The 18,989-nt window shown below is 40.4% G+C and overlaps 1 protein-coding gene across 1 annotated transcript in view; it reads left to right on the forward strand.

Moving 5' to 3' along the window:
* The first annotated feature begins 217 nt into the window (after positions 1-217).
* LOC146304568 (SH3 domain-binding protein 4-A-like) overlaps positions 218-18,989 on the forward strand; it is a 36,390-nt gene continuing 17,618 nt past the window's right edge. The window contains exons 1-3 of the mRNA XM_084713858.1: positions 218-458; positions 15,162-15,328; positions 15,975-18,328. Coding sequence (XP_084569984.1) covers positions 15,205-15,328; positions 15,975-18,328 — 2,478 coding nt within the window. The 5' untranslated portion in view covers positions 218-458; positions 15,162-15,204. The remainder of the gene's footprint in view (positions 459-15,161; positions 15,329-15,974; positions 18,329-18,989) is intronic.

The following is an 18,989-nucleotide window of genomic DNA, read 5'->3' on the forward strand; positions in this document are numbered from 1 at the left end:
AACAGTAGCATGAAATTGAAACTCAGGTTAAGTACAAATACCCCACACCTGCACCTAATTAGGCTACAGCACTTGAGTAAATACAGTACAATAAAAATGCAGCAGCTGGGGCTGATGTGGTACATGAACAGTGTTTGTGGCCCCGCCCCCACCTCGTGACGTCACTCGCTCTCCTCCAGCGCAGCGGCTCTCCTCCAGTCCTCCGGCAGACCGGAGCAGAGACGGACGGGAGTCTGAGTACTATCGCGTTTTTCACCGTTAAAAACTTCTGGGACTGGAAACTACATCTTAATTTAAGCTTTCTATACTTTTGTCCTTTTTGTTTTTTGCATTTTTAACTCAAATGACGCGAGAAAAAAACAGGAAAAAGAAGAAGAAGTGACGGCATCAGGTCTTGTTCTTCACCTTCTGCTCACTTCGCACCTACTCTGAGCGTTCGGGCTTCCAGCCAACAGGAGGTCAGTTCACCCTGCAGTCAAATTTACACTTAATTACTTGAACTTATCTTTTAAACAACTCATTTGCTGATTCTGATCGATAATTTCACAAAACAATATACGGAGATAAATTCGGCTTCATTCAAATTAAAAATCACTGTAGCATTCGTATTATATCGCTGTAGTTATTTATTTATGATGCTTTACAGTGTTTTTATGGTTCGGGCTTCCAGCCAGCAGGAGGTCAGTTCACATTACAATCATATTTACACTTAATTACGCCTGATTATCTTTTGAGCAACTCATTAGCTCGTTTCTTCGCTCATTTTCGAAGAACAATGCGCGGAGAGGAATTCGGCTTCACTCCAATGAAAAATATCTGTAATATTTCTGCAGTATGTATTCTCTTGTAGTATAATGATTCTTCATGGTGTTATTTTGAGTCTTGGCTGCTTTACAGTGAGCTTATAGTCCCATGTTTTGTGCATTATGACAATTTTTTGGTAGTTAATGACATTTGATGGTTTTCTGTAGTGATGATTTAATGTTTTATTCTGATTTAATGTTGCCTTGTATGGAGGATTTCACTGGCCAAAACTAAATATTTAAACAGTCATAAAATAAATAATATATAATAATTAAAAGACTATAGATAATACAAATGTAATTAAAATAAATATGTAATTGAAACCACAAATTAAATGAGACATTAAATATATAAATGTATTATACACATTTGTATATTTATTTATTCTGTGTTTATTCTGTCTTATACGGAGGTTGAGAAGGCCCAAAACTGATTGTATGAATAATTATACAATGAATTGCTTTGTATAGTCATTTATTTAATTAATTATACAAGCATTATTTAGATATTTAGATATCTGTTAACCATTTAATGACTTTATTTATTTATTTATTTATTTAGATATTTAGTTTTGGCCTTTTAAACCCTCCATACACCAGTAATGAGCCTTATAGTTCCTTTTAGTGTGTTATGGTGCTTTATGTGGTATCACTCTCATATTAATTCCACTAAAGCTCTTGTTGCCATATTTGACCAATCTTTCTCCATATTTTATTAATCTATGTAATTATGTTGCTGTTAAAATGTATAAATATTCATACATTGGCACGAAAACACAAGTTGTTGCAGATGAAGGGAAAAAACAATACAATTGGAGTGTGTTTGTCACGTGTGTGTGCCTCTCCGTCACCTCCTCAGCCCTGCCAATAAGGTCATCTGATAAGCTGAAAATCCTCCCTGTGTCCCTCTATCAGGCAGCCTCAAGGTTTGCACACACACACACACACACACACACACATTGTCTTATAGCCCGCAGTCATCCGCGACTCTATTTAATTAGATGGAGCCTGATTTTCTGTTTTGTGTGTGTGTGTGTGTGTGTGTGTTTTGCTGTGGCAGGGTATTTTCAACACACACACAATTACACACACGCTCTCAGGGACTGGGTTTAAGAGGAATGTTGGTTTTTCCGATGGCTCTATTTTCCGCGTCTTCTCCTTTTTTTTTTCTTGTCCTCTTCCTCTCCTGTTGTTCCTCATCCCCTCCTCCGTCTGGTTTTCTCCTCTCCATCTTGTATTCCTCTTCCTCCTCTTTATGCCATCTCTTTGCGCCTCATGTGCCTCTTTTGCTTCCCTCTTCCTCCTTCTTGTTCATATATCCTTTCCTTCCTCATCTTCCTCACCCATGTACTGCCGCCTCCTCTTCCCCCTCCTCTTTTCCCTCCTGTTTCCTCTTCCAAACTCCTTATGAAGACTTATTTTCCCCTTCTCTCCTCTTCAGCTGCCTCCTCATCCTCTTTTTGTCCCATAACAATAATTCACTGTGCACACTCTCATACACACACACACTCAAACACACACTCTGTTGTCTGTTACTTCACCTGCCCTCCCTGCCCTCGAGGCTAAGCCTGAAAACTAGCTTGTCATCGTTTTCCAGCTCTGTGCGAAGGTGCACTCCATTTTGTAATTAATGGCCGCTCAGCACAACACACAAACACAGTTTTTAACTTAAAGGGAGAGTTCACCCAAAAATGAAAATTCTGTCATTATCTAATCACCCTCATGCTGATTGAAGGTCAGGTTTAGTTTCTTAGTCCACAAAACACTGCTGGAGTTTCACAGGAAAACAGTGTTGCAGAATCTCCCAAACAACTGAAGTGAATGGTGACCAGTTTTCAAATTAAATAAAACAACTGAATTTGCATTTTTGGGTGAACTATCCCTTTAAGTAAAAGTCACAATACCACAGTGTAGAAATACTCTGTTACAAGTAAAAGTCCTGCATTCAATATAAAAGTATTAGCATCAGTAAAATGCCAAATTATTTATTCATCCAGCGGCAGAAAATAACTTTTTAGGGGGACTAGTAGTGTGTGTGTGTGTGTGTGTGTGTGTGGTGCACTAGCCTCTCATCTCACTGTTAAACAGCAAGCAGCAGGCTCTGAACCCCGGGGATGCTCTCCTCTGGGGCGCTCTGGGCTCATGAAGCGTTTGAGACAAGTCATGGCGGCGAGAGGGGCCGCAGTCTTGGCGAGGCTTGCGCCATGGACAGGGAGCGCTGTGTGGTGTGAGGTTTCGCAGGGAAACGTGCCTACTGCTGGAGCTTTGCTAGTCTCACATAGCCAGACCTTTTTCCATGGCGCCCAGCTCTGCACATGCTCATTCTGCTTTTGAGGAAAAAAAAAACCCTCCTTGTTTGCATTTCTTTAACCAATCACAAACTTCTCGTGCGGAGTTAAGCGCAGGATTGTGATCAGTCCTGACAAAACATAGCAAAAGGTTTATTTAAAATTATTTTAATATGACAGTGTTTATATACACATCGCTGAATCTAGAAATCGTAGCAAAATGGTGCACAACATTGTCAGATTGAACGTAAAGGATGCAGCGATGGTGCTGCTGCAAAATAGTGCAGATGAGGAACATTTGATGACTACTTCCCTGCAAAAGATAAGGTAACAGCTGCTAGCTTGTTTACCTGTGTACGATTAGCATCCCAAGTGCTAATTTGCCATTTTCAGTGTGTAGGTTGCAGCTTAAAAAGCAGATGCTGCCACGCAGCAAACCAAGCAAAGAAACTAAGCAAACAATGACAGGCTTTTACCAGAACTGTGAATCTGGTAAATCAGACTAGAGCTTTGCTGGAGTTTTGTAACAGGATGCTCTAAGAACTTGGTATTTTTCCTGGGTGGCGGTGGTTTTGCAGGATGTTGCAGTGCACACTTCAGCAAGCTCATGGACAAAAAGTTGGCCTGAGTGGCAATGTATAGACTAATTTTATCTTTAAAGATGGGAAAATTAGACAAACTAGACAAATATGACACGCATACAATATGCGATCAGTTTACTTGATGTTTGTTAGCCTTTGGGTGAGATACTACATCGATATCAGCCCACACATCTTAGTATAGAGATGATGCGGTTCTTGCAAATAGGTGGTTTAGTCTGATGAGTCGTAGATTTTTGCTTTGGATATGCAGAAACTGCACACTACACAATATAAATGTAATTCCTGTGCAATACAAGGCTGGATATTAGGAATCCTCACTTCTGGTTTTTATTAGTGAAGTCAGCTCAGTTATTCAGCGAGAAGTGTAAACTAACATATGTTTATCAGAAGATTTGCACGCAGGATCTTGATCATGAATGTCTAGTCGTCAGGAAAATGTAGTGTAATCACTCATCAGCTGCCTCTGAGGCTTCAGAAATCACAGTGGGAGCTCAGGATAATTACTATAATCAGGATGTTATACTTGTTATAATGAGTTCAGTCTAAATAATTACTGTACATCAACACAGCCAGCAACAAACTAAAAGCTCAATACTGCATGAGAACAAGATGTTGATTCTGGCCTGTAGTGCTGTTTATCCATATAGATCATTTTGGTGTGTGTTGCAGAGTTTTGGAGATCAGCTGTAGAGATTTCTGCCTTTTCTGTAAAATAATGAGATCAAATTGCACTCAGCTTGTGCAAACCAAAAAAAAAAAAAATAGATTTGAAAAAATTCCAGAAATCAAGATAATCTCAAAATAAGTATGGGTCCCCAGCGTTATGAAACAGCTGGACACTAACTTGCATAATGAACATAATTAGCAATAATTAGGATAATCACCTAATCACCTGGACAATATTTCAGTAACTGTTTGGCTGAGTTGGGGAATAATGGTGTGGTTTTGGGGGTTATTAAGGATGCTGAACATTTTCAGAATTCAAAATGGTTGTTTAAACTGTAAGTAGCCTTATTCCAAAGCTTGAGAACGCTGAACTCAAAGGTTCTTCTGTTTGAAACCTGTTGCAGGACTCATGTGTTCAACTTGTTAAACATATTTTACTCGTGTTATACTCCCTTTTTCTCTTTTTTGAGGTTATTTAGTATTTAGTAATCCCCTAATTCACCTATCCAACATATGCAAGTTGGCATCCAGCGGTTTTATAATGCTGGGGATGCATACTTTACATTTATAATCCACAGACCTTGCTGTGGCAATTTAGTCCCATTATATTTGAGAGAAGGCAGACATCTCTTCAGCTGATATCTCCAAAAATCTGCAACTCACACCAAAAAAATCCAGGTGGATAAATAGCACTGCAGGCCAGGGGAAAAATACTGTATATATTTTTCAGTTTTGGGGTGAACCGACCCTTTAATTATGAAATAATTGATTTAATAATGTCATGTAGAACATAATAATGATGTAAAATATAAAATAAACATTATTTGTAGTCCCTCAAACACCATTAAACCTTCAGTTTTGGAAAATTTTTTTGGAGAAATAAGTCAAACCGATGATGTAATATACCCTCATTATCTAATAACGCCAATAAATGTCCCTTTTAACTAGTTGAAACGTTATAAAACTGCATCACATTAGCCATAATGATTTAACAACACTGGCTTGTGTTCTCACTTCATTAATCAACATTATTACTTCATCAGTCAGAAATATGCTAAACCCCTTTCATGGAATTATAAACGCCGGATGATGTGACAATTAGCTGCTTTTGCATTTTCCCTGAATTTATTACATTAATACATTTCCAGCCCATTTGCAGAGTTTTATCACATCATCCATCTGTTAATGCTTTATGAATCGCTGCTCGGCTTTTTTCCTTGCCATAAAAAGAGGCGTTGGAGGTAAATGATTGCATTCAAAACACTTAATGCTCAAGATGAAACTATCTGCTGCCCTGAAGTTGAACTGTTGACGTGTTCAAAATGCCGCTTCCGCTTTCTGAGGGCAAACGTCTCTTCTTAAACCGTCTGCCGCTGAAGAATCTCCTCCAGCGGCACTAAAACTCAGCACTTAGCGGGCTCATTTACCTGGAAATTCTTCTTGAGGGGAGAGAGGTAGCGATTGTAATATTTTACGGATGAATTTCTCCAGCGATGAACGGTGGCGGTCGGGGGGCAGAGCGGTGCTGCACACTAATGTACTTGACCACGTGCCAAGACGAGCCTTTTTTAGTTGTTTTTTTCTGCAGGTTTGCAGGGTAAAAAAAAATAAAACTATGAACATGTAAAACAGCCACAGGAATATGATGTTCCTCTGTGTGGGAGGGAAGATGGGATCAAGTCAGTCAAAACTATTTTATTCACTTATTCTAAAAACTTTGTCTAAAATGTGAGGAAATTAACTGGAAAGCTCAACATTAAGCACCACTTCAAGCCCTTTAGAAGTGCAATTATGTGACTTCATGTTGCCTCTTTGCGAGGAAAAAACTGTCAGCTTCAAAGGAAAAACATTTTTCATAACTCATCATAAGCTTGAACTTTGATAATTCAGATATTTCCTGACTGGAAGGCATATCAGCGCTTTCTTTAAAGAAACGAGCAAAGATGCTGCAGCATCACTCTCTGCAGTAACACCACTGTCTCCCTGACAAAATACTCAGCTGCATGCATGTGTACCATGCAGATTTCAAAGTGATCTGGTCTGTGGTCTGTCTTCATTTTACCTCTGCTTACTCTCTTTCCATCATAGTTAAATTGCCTTTCATTTATCTCGTATTTTAAGCATTTTAAATGCGTGCTAAAGGGTTAAATTAAGGCATGGATGCATCGCCATACAATGAAAGACAGAACTTGTTTGCCTTCTTTTCCTCTCTTTTGTTGTATTGGTATTAAAGTAAAAATAATGTGGTATTTAACTGTAGAGTAGAAAATAAATGGTTTCATTTACAGGACAGTTTTGCTCATTAATTATATTTTGGTGGTAATTTCGTCCTTTCCTGTGCCGAGATCTGATTAATTAAAGTTTTGTTTAATTGCAAAAGCTGCCCTGGCATTCTTGAAAACATGTACAGTGGCCTGCAGAGGACAATCATGAGGTGACTCCACTCATCATGGGTCTCAGTCCCGCCATCATTTCTACTTTCGCTGTGGTTTAACAGTCTCCCAAGGTCATTCTCCCCCTGAGCTCCTGTTCCTTTCTTCTGCTGGCTCACCGCCGCTACATCGCAGGTGTAAACAAACACATGTCCAAATGCATGCTGGGAACAGAGCTGCATCGCTGCAGGCCACAAACAGGGCAGGGCGGTTCAGTACCAGCCTGACTCAAGTAGACCTAATGTGTTTTTGTCCCTGAGGTCAGGACTGAATTAAGGCTGCACTCAGTTTCCTGCAAAATAGATGAAAGAGCTGACCTTTAATGGAGTTTAAAGTCACAACAAGGCTGAGCTGTGATGGTGTTTTGATGGTTTTTTACTTTTTTTGGGTTGAAAGAGGCCAGAAGGAGTCTGTAGCAGTACAGAAAAAGAGACTTATCGGTGATCAGGAGTAGACCTGCAACGATTAAATCAGACCTGAGCAAAATGCGGCCCGGGGCTGGATGTGGTCCACTGAAAGGTTTCATGTGATTTCTTAAATATGAGGATTTGCTGATTTTTTTTTTGTCTTATATGACAGACAATGAAGAGTCTTCGGTTTTGGACTGTTGGTTGGACAAAATCTGGAGACATTCCTTTGGACTTAAAGAAATTTTGATGAGTATTTCTCACAATTTTATAGACAAAATCATTCGATTAATCGTGAAAATAGTCGGCACATTAATCTATAGTGAATATAAACATTAGTTGCAGCCATATTATTTTAGCCACTTAAAAAAGGTCCACCTAAAAATCATTTTAAGCGTACGTAATATTTAGAATATTTTCAGCACTTTACCTGGCTGTCAGACAGCCTTTTCCAACTGGAACCACTGTTATAAGAGCCAAGTATCACTCTCTCCAAACCAAACCAAACTCCAGAGGCAAAATCAATCATTTTACCTTGCAGAACACAGCTCTTCTACTGCCTCCTCAATCTGTTAGTTTTTTGTGTTATTGTGCAACTTTGGTGAATCTAAACTATATTCAAAGCACCAAAGACACTCAGTAACAGAGAAACTTAACAGATTGAGGCAGCAACTCTTCTTCTTCAAGGTAAAATAAGTGATTTTACCTATGTAGTTTGGTTGGTTTGTAGAGAGTGCATTGCTTAACTTCCTGCACCACTTCTCCTGCTGCTTCTCCAATCTGGGGGCATGTCAACCGCCATCTACTGCAGCTCATACACCGACTATCAATATGTACCTCATATAACCCCACTTCAAATAATCTGAACTGTCCCTTTTATTGTGAAAATGGTCATTAGTTGCACAGGAAGTCGCATAACGTGCAAGAAACGCATTATGCAAAGAATAAAGGAGTCAGATTTTGGAGATTTCATCAAAGGATCAGGATTTTTAATATTAAAACCCTCAACAGAATCAGCTAACAAGCCTTTAAAGTTGTTTTCATTTCATTTTATTAAACTCATCGTGAGGAATCGGTACTCAGACTGAGTATGGCGCTGTCTTTGGGGTTGTTTGATCTTGATTTAAGAGACTTTTAGCCCTTCAGCCTCCCTCTTTGATCAGGGATTAGTACCCGTTTGAATGCTTGCACAGGATATTCAGCAGTAGATTAAATTTAAACTTTACATACTTTTGGTTTAAGGTTTGACATGATATGTTTTGTTTTCCAGCCACACACTGGCAGGCCTGTGCCGCCGCTGCCTCCTTCTCTGTCCTGTAATCTGCTCATTTTAAACAGCTGTGATGGAAAAACGATAAACTCTCAGTGAGCATATGGCTGCTGGAGACGGTTATTATAGCAACATTCATCCAGGGATTAGGTCCGTCCGACTCTCGGCTAATTAAACTTTCGACTCCCTGGCGTCCTCACCGCTCCTCCACTCTGTCAGCCTGACTGAAATGAGTTAATAACGCAGAGTATTTCACCGACTCGGATGTTAATGCACCAGTGGGGGGAAGAAACGTTCCAATTTTGAGGAAGGCTAACCCACAAACCCTCCAGCAGTTTCCTGAGATCCCCTGAAAGTTTCCTTTTCAGCGTCTCCTCTCCCTCTGTTATTGAAATTTCTCCGCTAACGTGAACTAAAACAAAAGCAAGGAGGAGTTCATTTCCCCAGATGCTGCGTATACTTTATCTTGTTATCCAGCGTCTCTAAAATATAAAGCATCTTGTCTTGTTTTCTCAGAAAAAGTTGCATGACTGCATCACAGTCGTGTTTCACTTTGGTCGCACTTTATTTTACAGTACGCCAATGAAATGTAACAAGCTGTACTTTATATCAAATTAGACAAAAACTATCAATAAAACTATATGTTCTTTATACAACAGTATGAGACCCTATTGGAAAATAATAACAGTGGAAAACACTTTATAGTACAGTTCTGTTGTAATGTGTCCCTAATTACCCTCTAATAAACTGTAATAAGGGTCCAATAACTGGCTAATACTGTTTTATACAGATCATATTAGTTTTTGTCTAATTTCATACTAAATAAAGCGTGTTCGGTTCTGTTTGTGTACTGTAAAATAAAGTGTGACCAGTGTTTTTATAATCGCCTGTATCAGTTTTCCTTCTGCAATACAGGAGCCGAAGTTTTCAGCCTCCTGGAGGTTCGGCCTTGATCTGCAGGGGTCGTTTGGAGGAACCCAGTTTGCTCTGAACTGAAGCTCCTGCTGCGTCTCCCGTCGCAGCGAACAGCAGCTTCCAATTCCTCGTTTTCTCTTTTCTTTTTCTTTTTTTCCCTGCTTGTATCTGTCAGAAGCCGTCCTCACCTCCTGCTGCATTCAGCGGGTCTCGCCTCGGCGTTATATCAAAGCTGGTGACAGTGTCTTTGTCTGCCGGCTTGTTATTGATCGCAGCCTCGCTCCCGCTGCCCGCTGAGTGCTCATTTTCGAGCGGGAGGAGGGGTTTTTATCGACGGGGCGACTCGCTCCCCCGATGAGCAGAGAGGGTGCAGGAAAATGAAATGTCACCTCGGAGGAGTTTGACTGGCTTTCAGCACGAGCTCCCAGGTGAACAGATGCAGCCATTAAACAAGCCACACTTTCTCTGCACTGCACGCTCTGCATCCCAGAGTGCACCTCTACTACAGTTTCCTTCAACCACCGGAGAGGAAGAGCTCTGAAGCAATCCTAGTTTTTCACTTTTTTGTCATTTTTAAGGCACAAGAGACAACAGCAGAGGTTCAAATAAAAACTAAACTTCTGTCGTGCAAAACTGGTTCATAGTAAAGCAACGAAAGCACAAAAAGTAAATCAATGCTCACATTGTTAACAGAGTGGAAAATGGAATGAAGCAGAAATTCAAAGTGCAGAGAGAAGTTTTCACTGTTTTAAAATATTTTAAAAAATACTGTAAAACAGCACATGTCGCACATGTTTTTAACCACCCAGCTGAATTTGCATGATTAAAAAGTCGAAAAAAGTAATTAAAATTGGGTCACAGTCAGACGACGGTGACAGGATGGAACTGAAGTGAACTGAAGTGAACTGCTGGGCTGATTTTGACTGCGAGAGTTGCAGAAGGTTAATTAAATAACTTCCTAAAGCAAACTATCGTTGTTTGCCTTTAAAAATCTACTATTGGCCACCTGTTACCAGTTGATTCTCCTTTGCACAACACATCTGCGGCTACCAGCCGCTTGCTTTTAGTGTTTCTATCATGGATAAGCGATTATGTTGTGAAATAGTGTCTTTTCTGACTGTAAATCTGCACGGGGTCTTTTATTTTGAAAATTCATTGGATTCTTTCTGCTTTTTCTACATCTTCCTTCTTGCCAGCTTGATCTGCTCAGTACATTCCAATTTTAGCAGCTGTCAAAAATAGATTGGGTGCATATTTGAAGCAGAGTAGCTGCTGGTGGAATCATAAGCATTGTGTAGACTGGCAGTGATCAGCTCAGGGTGACCTGGCAGCCATAACGCATCACGGCTGTGCCCGGTGGAAACTAGCCATCACTCCTTTTTTATGCCTCTGTGTCGGCGACAGCTGTGGCCGGAGATATTACGTTTTCAGGTTGTCCAACCATATGTATGTCCATGCCATCTTGTGAGCTTGATTTCTCAAGAGCGCCTTGATGGAATTCCTTTAAATGTTGTGCAAGTTTGGTACAAATGTCCACTTTGACTCATCCACTTGGACCTTATGATCAACCTATTTGAATTTGGAGGTCAAAGGTCAAGGTCAGTGTGAACTCACATTCTCGTGATCATAATGTCTCAGGAACACCTTGAGGGAATTTCTTCAAATTTGGTACAAACGTCCCCTTTGCTTTGGACTGATTAGATTTTGATAGTGACCTCACAGAACACGTTTTTGTTAAGTTTTTCTCTCTTTTTTCCTCTCACATATCATAATAAGTCTGGACAGACATGGATGTAAACCAAAACTTGTCTGCTTTGCGGAGGCATGCAGCCACGAGGCAGTAATTCTAGTTTCCTTTTTATTTTCCGTATGTAAATTAGTAAGCGCTCATATTTTCATAGTCCTACTCTGCCCTCCTTTCACTGGCTTGCATATAAACACATTTAACAATGCATGTTTTTATTTACATATGAAGGCACATGCCCCAGTTTTTCATAAAAGTAACAGCAGTTTACTTTGCACATCACAGCTGTTTTCTTATGATAATCAATTTTTTCTTCATTTTTCTTTTTAAATTTATATTTGAAAGAAAAATACATGTGGATTATTCTCAGCCCCGTCTTCCTATCCATGTTGAATAAGATGAGTTACAATGAGGCTTTTTGTCAAATGACACAAAACAGAAAACACTAAAAAATAAGCGGGTCCTACTTCCAGAGTAAAGTGTGGAGGACGGCAAGAAATGTGATTCCTAATTTACTCCACAGATGCTCCTCTTAGTCCATGTGCATGTGAACCCACTCGCTGTGATATCTATAATATAGTTTTCCTTACATTTCGCTTTTGTGTTCAGATTCAGCTGAGTGTCGTTCATTTTTATGGCTGCTGCTCAGTCCTCAAGAAACCAAATGAGAAGTTTTATCTCATCTCCAGATAAAAGTTGTCCTTGGGGACAAACATTAGCTGGACTGAAGAAGATAAAAAAAATGGCAAGATTCTGCCTATCACAGTGTTAAGAAATTATATTGAAAATAGACCCACAACCCACAACTATTTGCCTTATCTTAACAGTAGTTTTCTTTGACTTTGGGTTGTGGTTACAGTCATGTGTCTGGAGATACACAAGTTAGCACATAACAATCTTGTTTTTGTGTGTAATAAGAGTGAAGACGGTGTTGTGTAGCTGGTGTTCACCCCCCAAAAACACTTGTATATGTATGATTTTAATAGGTTTATTTTTAAATTAGCACAATACAATAATATCTCACAATGTGGCAAATAATTTGAATATTTGTTTATACTGATGTGTGTTAATTTAAAGGGATATATTAGATTTGTTGAAGTGGGGTTGTATGAGGTATGAGCAACAAAAGGTATTTTAGCCACCTAAGAAAGTGTGTGCTATATTTAAAATATTTTTACCCTGCTGTCAGACAGACTTTTCTGACTGGAAACCGAAGTAACATAAGTCAAATATCAGTCTCTCCAAAGCCACCAGACTCCATTGGCAAAATCAGTCATTTTACTTCAGGAGTTCCTTGTATACAACTGCCTCGATCAGTTACTTTGCTTGTGTTATTGTGCAATTTAGGTGTTTTAAAGGGTTAGTTAAGATTCACATAAATCACACAATAACACAAACATACTAACCAATCAATCACCAGTCAATCCACAGCAGTACATTGCTCAACTGCCATCTACTGCAGGTAATACAAACCCACTTCAAATAATCTGAACTATCCCTTTAACACTTTTCTTGGAGGACGTTCTGACAAGCTGTTCAGAGCCAAATCAGCCTTAAATAACCTATATGCCTGCCATCTCTGACATCAAACCCTGCTAATACTCGCTAATTTGATATGTTATAATTGTTTTTAGTGAACACAGTGTTGTCATTCATGAAAACGAACACCTGCATCTGAATCTAAATCCTCAGCGCCTAATGTGAAAATTCAGCTGCAAACATTAAAGCTCTAATGAAGATAATCAGTGAAAGGCATTTACATGGCAGCGTCTACAGTCTTGTGTTGCTTTAATCAGATTAAAATGGCATCATTAGTGTGCGAATGCAAATGTTCGCACTGCTGCCGCTCGCCACATCCTGCAGGAATAATAAAGTCTCTTGTGACTGAGGGGAACAACGTTTTGCTGCAAAATAATTTCTTGCTGCCGCTCTAATCAGATTACTGTCCTCTGCTGACTGTGTGTTTTCATACACAAATTGAATCACAGTGCAATTCCGACAAGGAAATTGGTAACTTGGTCAATACAGTCAGATGTAAATACTCAAAACACACATACAATGTTGTAGACAGCCAGAGCGAGAGATGCTTGGTTCTGAGGTGAAAAGGTTGCTGGTTTGAATTCCCTATAAGAAAAGACTGTGACTTCAGACACCCTGGTCTCAGAGGTTGTATGAGCTTCTATGTTTTATGCTCCAAAGTAATGGATGGACAGAGACGTCTGAATACTTGATCGGAGGATGTTTTTCAGGATTTAAGCTCAGACCCTTTGATGCTACAGTGTGCAATGATATTTTAAACTATAGCGTGCTTCCAACTTCGTGGCATCTGTCTGGGGAGAGTGGTTTTCTCTTTCAACATTGCAGTGTCTCCGTGCATTAAGTCAGATCCATAAAGAAATGCTTCTCTGAGTTTGATGTGGAAGAACTTGACTGGCATGATCTGAACCCCATTAAACAGAATTCTTTCAAGATTAATCGTTTCTAAGTATAAAATGTCAAAAAATTTTGCTCATCAGAGTTCCCCAGAGTCCTGAGTGATGTCTTGAAGTTTCTTCTTTTGTCCAACCAACAGTTCAGAACACAAAGACTCTTGATTTACTGTCATGTACAACAAGAAAGCAGCAAATCTTTACATTTAAGACACTGTTTCCTTAAAAAAAATCATAGGAACCTATAATATGTAATATTTCTGCATTTAAATTTCTAAAAACACTCAACATGATATATATTGTGTTGAGTTGTGTACTACTTCTGTCTCATAACTGTTTGCAGACCCTTCCTCTTTTGCTGAACCCATTTTTATTCCAACAGAAGAGGCTAAATAAAAGTGCACGGTGCAACAATGCTAATAAGCTCTGCTGGCTTCCTTCATCTTGGTCTCTGTGGCTCTCCACACCCTCAAAGGTCAGAACTGTCAAGATGGCTGACTTTTGGTTGAAGTTCTCCAAAGTTAAACTTGACGTGAAAAAATAGCACGGATTTACTTTCTCTCCTTGTGTGATTCCTCTGATTTGCTGTAAAAATATGATATTTTAAATGTTGTTGTGACTGAACATTAGAACCAACTACAGGCCAAACATCAATGTTCGACGTCTCGCACATTCTTGTGGCTTTACAGGAACAAAGTCCTGCAGACGGGTTCTCAAAATCTGTCTGAAACCAGAAGAGTGGAGGCTGTTATAGCAGCAGACTAATAACTAGAAGTGTCACTAAATCCACAATTTGATTTGACTTTCGATTTCATGGTCATGATTCAGAACATTTTTTTATGTACTTTTTTTGTACTGTCAAGTCTTTATTTGTAAAGATCAAAAGGTAATTAGTTTTCTGCCCTGGAACCTGTCATTTTTATCAAAAGTCTTTAAAAAGTGTGATATAACGGCCGGTAAAGCTGGGCTGTATTGTCTCAGAAGTGTTCTTTTCTTTAGACATGTGCTGGATACCACAAATAGGCACGGGCAGAATTAAATAAATTACTGGGAGAATTGCTGATTCTGCCTTTTATTTTGATCATTCAGATAGATTTTCAGTTAGATATTGAAATTGTGACACTCCATTTAATGACCATGATTTTGGAATCAGATCTTCAAAAATGTTTTACTTCAGCTTCTGCTTGACATTTTGCTTCTGACCTTCTTCACTGTCACGTTCACGTAGAACTTTTTTCTTTTGGTTTCACTTCTTTATTGCTTTCCGATTGTTCTCCCCATAAATCACATTTCACTTCCTCTTGCAGTTCAACGCTCATGAGCTTTGCATTGATTTTTAAAAACTCTCTCTGTTCAACTGGAAGTCAATATTTCCTCAGCACATCCTTCACGCCGAGTTCCTTCAAAAATGCAGTGATATTTATCAACCTTATTTTCTGTTGCAGTGTCTTTGACCTCTGCAGTCTTTAACTGTGTTAGTGATGTAGAAAATTAAGCGTTGCTTTGGGAAGCCTCCGTAAATGTGAGCATCAGCTAAATGCTTGACTGCAGATGTGTTTAAAATTGGCTTCCACCCTGAAATCCATTTCGTTGTTTCCCATCCAGATGAAAATCTGCCAATGAGCGAATGCCACGATAAGTACCGGCCATGGCTGCCCACCGAATCATCAGAGTGACGAACAACAACCACATCCTCCCTCGCTGTAAGTCTGAGGGGACGCTCATCGACCTCAGTGAAGGGGTCACCGGAGCCAGTCTCAACGATGTCAAAGGTCAGTTTTACATCATTGTCATTTAAAATTTATTGTCCTGCAAAGTAAAGGACAAATTAATCAAAATTCACTCAGTATCTCTAGAATTTAAGTATTTTGTTGTTAATCTAGTGATTTACATCTTTTTTATTAAACTATTCAGTCATGTTGAAAACATTATTCTTTCTCTGGCTCTTTCACTTCACTGGTTGCACTTCATTACAGCTTTGCTTACATGCTCCATATACGCTAATGAGGTGAACTAAAAATAGTAAATTATGCAGTAAATTATGCAGTTCATCTTCTCATACATTTACCTAGTGATCTGAAAATTTTGTACTTGAAGTCAGAATGATTAAGAAAAAGGTTTTCTCTTATTTGGGGGGTGTTTTGTCTGTTGTCTCTCAGCTTTCATGAAAGTCTTGAGGCATTAATATGAACAGTAGAACCATTTGAACACAAAGCTTTATGTCTGATCTGTGGCACCATCACCTCATTAGTGCAACTGGATCTTTATATCTGTGTCTGATTAAGAGATAAGCACCATTAACTGCTGTGTTGTAAATTATCAGCTAATGAGTGATTTAGTGCCCTTAAATAAGGCCAAGCCAGTTAAAATACTTCTTTGTAATCAAGACAAATAAAGGAATATCTTTATCCTTTTCAGTGCCTTCTCCCAGTGCCTTAAGGTTGGACACTTCGGCCTCCTATGGAGCTGCGCAGGAAGTGGTTGCCATAAAGGATTATTGCCCCAGCAGCTTCACCACACTGAAATTCTCCAAAGGTGATCACCTCTATGTGCTGGACACGTCAGGTGGAGAGTGGTGGTACGCCCACAACAACACGGAAATGGGCTACATTCCGGCCGCCTACGTCCAGCCTGTCAACTTCAGGAACTCTTCGCTTAGCGATAGTGGGATGATTGACAGTCTTGGGGAAGTATATGAGGATGGGTCAAAGGAGTTTGGAGGCTTGGGGGAGTGGACAGGGGTGGCCAATAAGCCCTCCCAAATTTACAACAACAGTCCATTTTCTGTGAACCCCTTTATTTGTCCGTTAGATCAAAACTGCAAAGACTTGGGTGTGAGGAACTCAGCAGACCTTATTCTGTTTGATGCACTGGCATCTCCGTCATCTTGCTCCAACTTTAACAGCAGTACAATCATGACCAATGGGTTCAGCAGCTGCCACATTAACAATACCACTCCCACCAGCCCAAACCAAGAGATTTTACCCAACCTTCACAGGGATAACCCGTTTTTCAGGAGTAAACGTTCCCACAGTCTCTCACAACTCTCAGTCCTGCAGGCGCAGTCGAATCCAACCTTACCCTCTTCGGGATTCTTCACAGGCCTTAAGGCTCCTTCACCGGAGCAGTTTCAGAGCAGGGAGGACTTCAGGACTGCTTGGTTGAACCACAGAAAGCTAGCCAGGTCTTGCCATGACCTTGACTCCCTGGGCCAGAGTCCTGGATGGGGTCAGACGCAGCCAGTGGAGACCAACATTGTGTGCAGGTTGGACAGTAACGGAGGAGTTGTTCAGCTCCCAGACACCCATATCAGTGCACACATCCCCGAAGGCCATGTCAGCCATGGAGACCAACAGCAGATCTCCATGAAAGCCTTACTAGACCCTCCTCTGGAGCTCAACAGTGACCGCTGCTCCACCGTCAGCCCTGTGGTGGAGATTAAGCTCAGCAACATGGAGACCAAGTCTTTTATCACGTTGGAGATGAAGATATTGGTAACTGTCAAGAAGGAGAGTTGTCATACTGCAGAGGTGCTTTGTGTTAGAAGTGACTGCAAAGAAGGGCCTTACACACCCATCCCTAATGCATACATTTACAAGGATACAGTCCAGGTGCAGTTGGATAGTCTGGAGCCTTGTATGTATGTGGCTGTTGTGGTTCAGTCACAGTACGTCAGCCACAATACAACTGTTTGGGACCACATGCAGAGGAAGGTTACTCTGGGCGTCTATGGACCCAAGCACATCCACCCTTCCTTCAAGACAGTTGTGGCCATGTTTGGACATGACTGCGCCCCCAAGACCTTGTTGGTAAGTGAGGTGGGACGGCAGGCTAGCTCCACCCCACCAGTGGCCCTCCAGCTGTGGGGGAAGCACCAGTTCGTGCTGGGGTACCCTCAGGACCTCCAGGTGGGATTGTACTCCAACATGTCCAACTACCAGGTGAAGGCGAGCGAGGGTGCAGGCGTGATTCGGGGATTTCAGGTCAAACTGGGTAAAGTCAGCAGGCTTCTGTACATGATCACATCGCACAACCCCAACAGCATCTCAGACTTCACTCTCAGGGTCCAAGTCAAGGATGCCCTCGACTGTATCCTCACCCAGTTTTGCGTCCAAACTCCGCAGCCGCCACCAAAGACCGGAGCAAGGATAACGGGTCAGAGGAGGTTTCTCAAAAAGAAAGAGGTGGATAAGATTGTCCTCTCGCCACTGGCTGTTACTTCCAAATACCCAAAGTTTCAGGACCGGTGCATTACCAACCTAAAATTTGGAAAGTTGATCAAAACAGTGATAAGGCAGCACAAGAGCACTTATCTGTTGGAGTACAAGAAGGGCGATGTTATTGCTTTGCTCAGCGAGGAGAAAATCAAACTTCGAGGGCAACTGCGGACCAAAGAGTGGTACATGGGATACTATCAGGGAAAGATTGGCCTTGTCCATGCCAAGAATGTTTTAGTTCTGGGTAAGGTCAAGCCTATTTATTGGTGTGGACCGGACCTAACGACCACGATGCTGCTGGAGCAGATCTTGAAACCCTGCAAATTTCTTACTTACATCTACGCAACAGTGAGGACAGTTTTAATGGAGAATGTGGGCAACTGGAGGGCGTTTGCGGATGCCCTGGGGTACGGGAATTTGCCTCTGAATTATTTTTGCCGGACCGAGCTGGACAATGAGCCTGAGAAGGTGGCGTCGGTTCTGGAGAAACTCAAAGAGGAGTGTACGAACATGGAGAACAAGGAGAGGAAGTCCTTCCAGAGGGAACTCATGATGGTAAGACCCAGACATTTAAGACATGTTTTCAGTTAAGAAAAGGTGTGATATAGATATATTGTCCAGCATTCTTTATACAGATTATTCATAAACAATTTTTGTAGTGATCCCTTAAATTTTATCACAAACACCCTCGGACCTATGGCAAGTTCAGGTGATGTCTTAAAATTGCTTCTTTTCATTAATCAACAGTCCAAATTGTGATATAGTCAATTTGATGATAAAACAAAAAAGTGTATAAATTCTCACCTTTCAGAAGTATGAAACAGACATTATATTACATTAATGTGTAACAAAGCTTTTCACAAAGTTGCAGCCATGTTTAGTGCCACTGGTGCTGCTAAAAAGTGTCTTCTCCTTGTTTTTGAGAAAGAATGGAAGGAGTTCAGAATGACTTGTCCTTAGAGAAACACAGTACATAAAATCCTACAATTGGAGCCATTCCCATTCTCCTATATCTTCTAAATGGTACATTATTCAAAAAACATTCATGCTCAGCAAAAGCATTTACTGCACAGATAAATGTTGAAGAAAATTGTCAGGCATTATCATAACACTGCGGGTTTTATTCTCAGATGATGCACATCATTTGCACTTTTATCAGTGTCCCTCAGATGGTTGCTGCATCATTAGTTAAGCTTTGTCGAAGCTGAAAGGAACA

Source organism: Lutjanus erythropterus, chromosome 24 (assembly GCF_056507025.1).
Source record: "Lutjanus erythropterus isolate fLutEry1 chromosome 24, fLutEry1.hap2, whole genome shotgun sequence".
Lineage (NCBI taxonomy): Eukaryota > Metazoa > Chordata > Actinopteri > Lutjaniformes > Lutjanidae > Lutjanus > Lutjanus erythropterus.